This window comes from Manacus vitellinus, unplaced genomic scaffold (assembly GCF_001715985.3).
Source record: "Manacus vitellinus isolate BGI_N305 unplaced genomic scaffold, ASM171598v3 scaffold_92_pilon, whole genome shotgun sequence".
In the NCBI taxonomy this organism is placed as follows: Eukaryota; Metazoa; Chordata; class Aves; order Passeriformes; family Pipridae; genus Manacus; species Manacus vitellinus.
The window spans coordinates 712,808-715,158 of record NW_021940877.1 but is presented as its reverse complement, the minus strand read 5'-3'; the positions used below and the strand labels follow the sequence as shown (position 1 = coordinate 715,158).

The 2,351-nt window shown below is 55.8% G+C and overlaps 1 protein-coding gene across 1 annotated transcript in view; it reads left to right on the top strand.

The window, feature by feature from the left end:
• The window catches only part of RCC2 (regulator of chromosome condensation 2), a 5,529-nt gene extending 3,570 nt beyond the window's left edge, over positions 1-1,959 (top strand). Inside the window, exons 8-12 of the mRNA XM_029965234.1 lie at positions 831-1,011; positions 1,082-1,187; positions 1,280-1,352; positions 1,479-1,556; positions 1,852-1,959. Coding sequence (XP_029821094.1) covers positions 831-1,011; positions 1,082-1,187; positions 1,280-1,352; positions 1,479-1,556; positions 1,852-1,959 — 546 coding nt within the window. The remainder of the gene's footprint in view (positions 1-830; positions 1,012-1,081; positions 1,188-1,279; positions 1,353-1,478; positions 1,557-1,851) is intronic.
• The last annotated feature ends 392 nt before the right edge of the window (positions 1,960-2,351 follow it).

Here is a 2,351-nt window from a genome sequence, read left to right as displayed (position 1 = left end):
CTAAGGCTTGAAGTAGGAATTTAAGGATAAATTCTTGTGGCCTTTATTTAAGGATGATTTGCAGTGTGCATCTAAGGCTTGAAGCAGGAATTTAGGGATGAATCCTTGCAACCTGCATCTAAGGATGAAGATTTTGCAACCTATGTTTAAGGGTTAAAGCGGGAATTCAGGAATTTAAGGATAAATCTTTGCAGTGTGCATTTAAGGATAAATCTTTGCAGTGTGCATTTAAGGACTGAAGCAGGAATTTAGAGATAAATCCTTGCAGCCTGCATTTAAGGATGATTTGCAGTGTGCATCTAAGGCTTGAAGCAGGAATTTAGGGATGAATCCTTTCAGTCTGCATTTAAGAATGAAGATTTGCAGCAGGAATTTAGGGATAAACTCTTGCAGTCTGCATTTAAGGATAAAGATTTGCACTCTGCATCTAAGGCTTGAAGCAGGAATTTAGGGATAAATCCTTGCAGCCTCTATTTAAGGATGCAGATTTGCAACCTGTGGATAAGGATAAATATTTGCAGCATTTCTTTAGGGTTTGGGACTTCCAGGGTGCCCAGAGAAGCTGTGGCTGCCCCGTCCCTGGAAGTGTCCCAGGCCAGGTTGGATGGGGCTAAGAGCAGCCTGGGGTAGTGGGAGGTGTCCCTGCCCATGGCAGGGAGTGGAACAAGAGGGACTTTCCAGCTTTTCCTACCAATGCAAACCAACCTGGGATTCTGTGATTCCATGAGGATAAATCCGTGCCATTTGTTGCCCCTGCTGTGCCTTTCCCTGCACTGAGCTGCTCGGGTCTCAGCTGCTGACGCTGGGGGACGATGTTTTTGCACCCCCAGCTCGTCCTGGACTCCCAGAAACGTGTTTTCTCCTGGGGCTTTGGGGGTTATGGGCGCCTGGGCCACGCGGAGCAGAAGGACGAGATGGTGCCGCGGCTGGTGAAGCTCTTTGACTTCCCGGGCCGTGGAGCCGCCCAGATCTACGCGGGATACACCTGCTCCTTCGCCGTCAGCGAGACAGGTCGGCATTCCCGGGGCTCGGGGGGGTTGGGAGTGCTCAGGGGGCCGTAGCCTGACGGGCAGTGTTGCAGGTGGCTTGTTCTTTTGGGGGGCCACCAACACCTCCCGGGAGTCCACCATGTACCCCAAGGCCGTGCAGGACCTCTGCGGCTGGAAAATCCGCAGCCTGGCCTGTGGGTGAGTCCGAGCTCCGATGAAACGTTCCCGTTCCGTGGGTTTTGGGGTGGTGGGAGGGCTCAGGGGCTCACCCTGCCTCGCCCCCTCTGCAGGAAGAGCAGCATCATCGTGGCGGCCGACGAGAGCACCATCAGCTGGGGGCCCTCCCCCACCTTTGGGGAGCTGGTAAGGAGGGTTTCCTGGGGACCCCCGGCCCAGGGATACCCCAGAACCCCCCCAGGCAGTGGGAGGGACTGACTGCTTCCAATGCCCACGTTGACTCTGCCCCTTTCCATGGGATGCTCTTGGCAGGGGTACGGAGACCACAAGCCCAAATCCTCGACAGCTGCACAGGAGGTGAAGACCCTGGATGGGATCTACACGGAGCAGGTGAGGGGGCACCCCACAGGGGGCTGGGGGAGGGCACGGGGACCCCCTCCAATGGATGGGGCAGCTGAGGCCATGCACAGCTCATCACACCCAAGGGCTCTTGGAGGGAGGGCACAAAGAGCCCTCTTCTGAAATAAATGTGGGGCCGAGGCCGTGCACAGCTCATCACACCCATGGGCTGCCAGAGGACACAAGGGGCCCTCCCTTTATATGAATGGGGCAGCTGAGGCCATGCACAGCTCATCACACCCATGGGAGGCTGAGCAGAATGTGCATGGACCCCGCTCTTCAATAGATCTGGTGGCTGAGGCCGTGCACAGCTCAGCACACCTGTGGGGGTCTGAAGGGAGGACACGAGGAGGACTCCCTCGAAATAAATATTGTAAATAAATGTGGTGTCTGAGGCCGTGCACAGCTCAGGACACCCGTGGGGTGCTGGAGACAGCGTGGTGGGAGCCCCCCTTCAATAAATGGGGCAGCTGAGGCTGTGCACAGCTCATCACACCCATGGGTTGTAAGAGGACACAAGGGGCCCTCCCTTTAAATAAATGGGGCAGCTGAGACCGTGCACAGCTCAGCACACCCATGGGATGCTGGAGGGGGGGGTGTGTAGAGCCCTTCTTGTAAATAAATGTGCTGTCTGAGGCCGTGCCCAGCTCTTCACACCCGTGGGGTACTGAACAGGAGGTACATGGAGACCCCTCCCCTTTAAATAAACCTTTAAATGATTACAGTGGTTGAGGCCGTGCCCAGCTCATCACACCTGTGGGGTGCTGGAGGGGGGTGTGGGGTCCT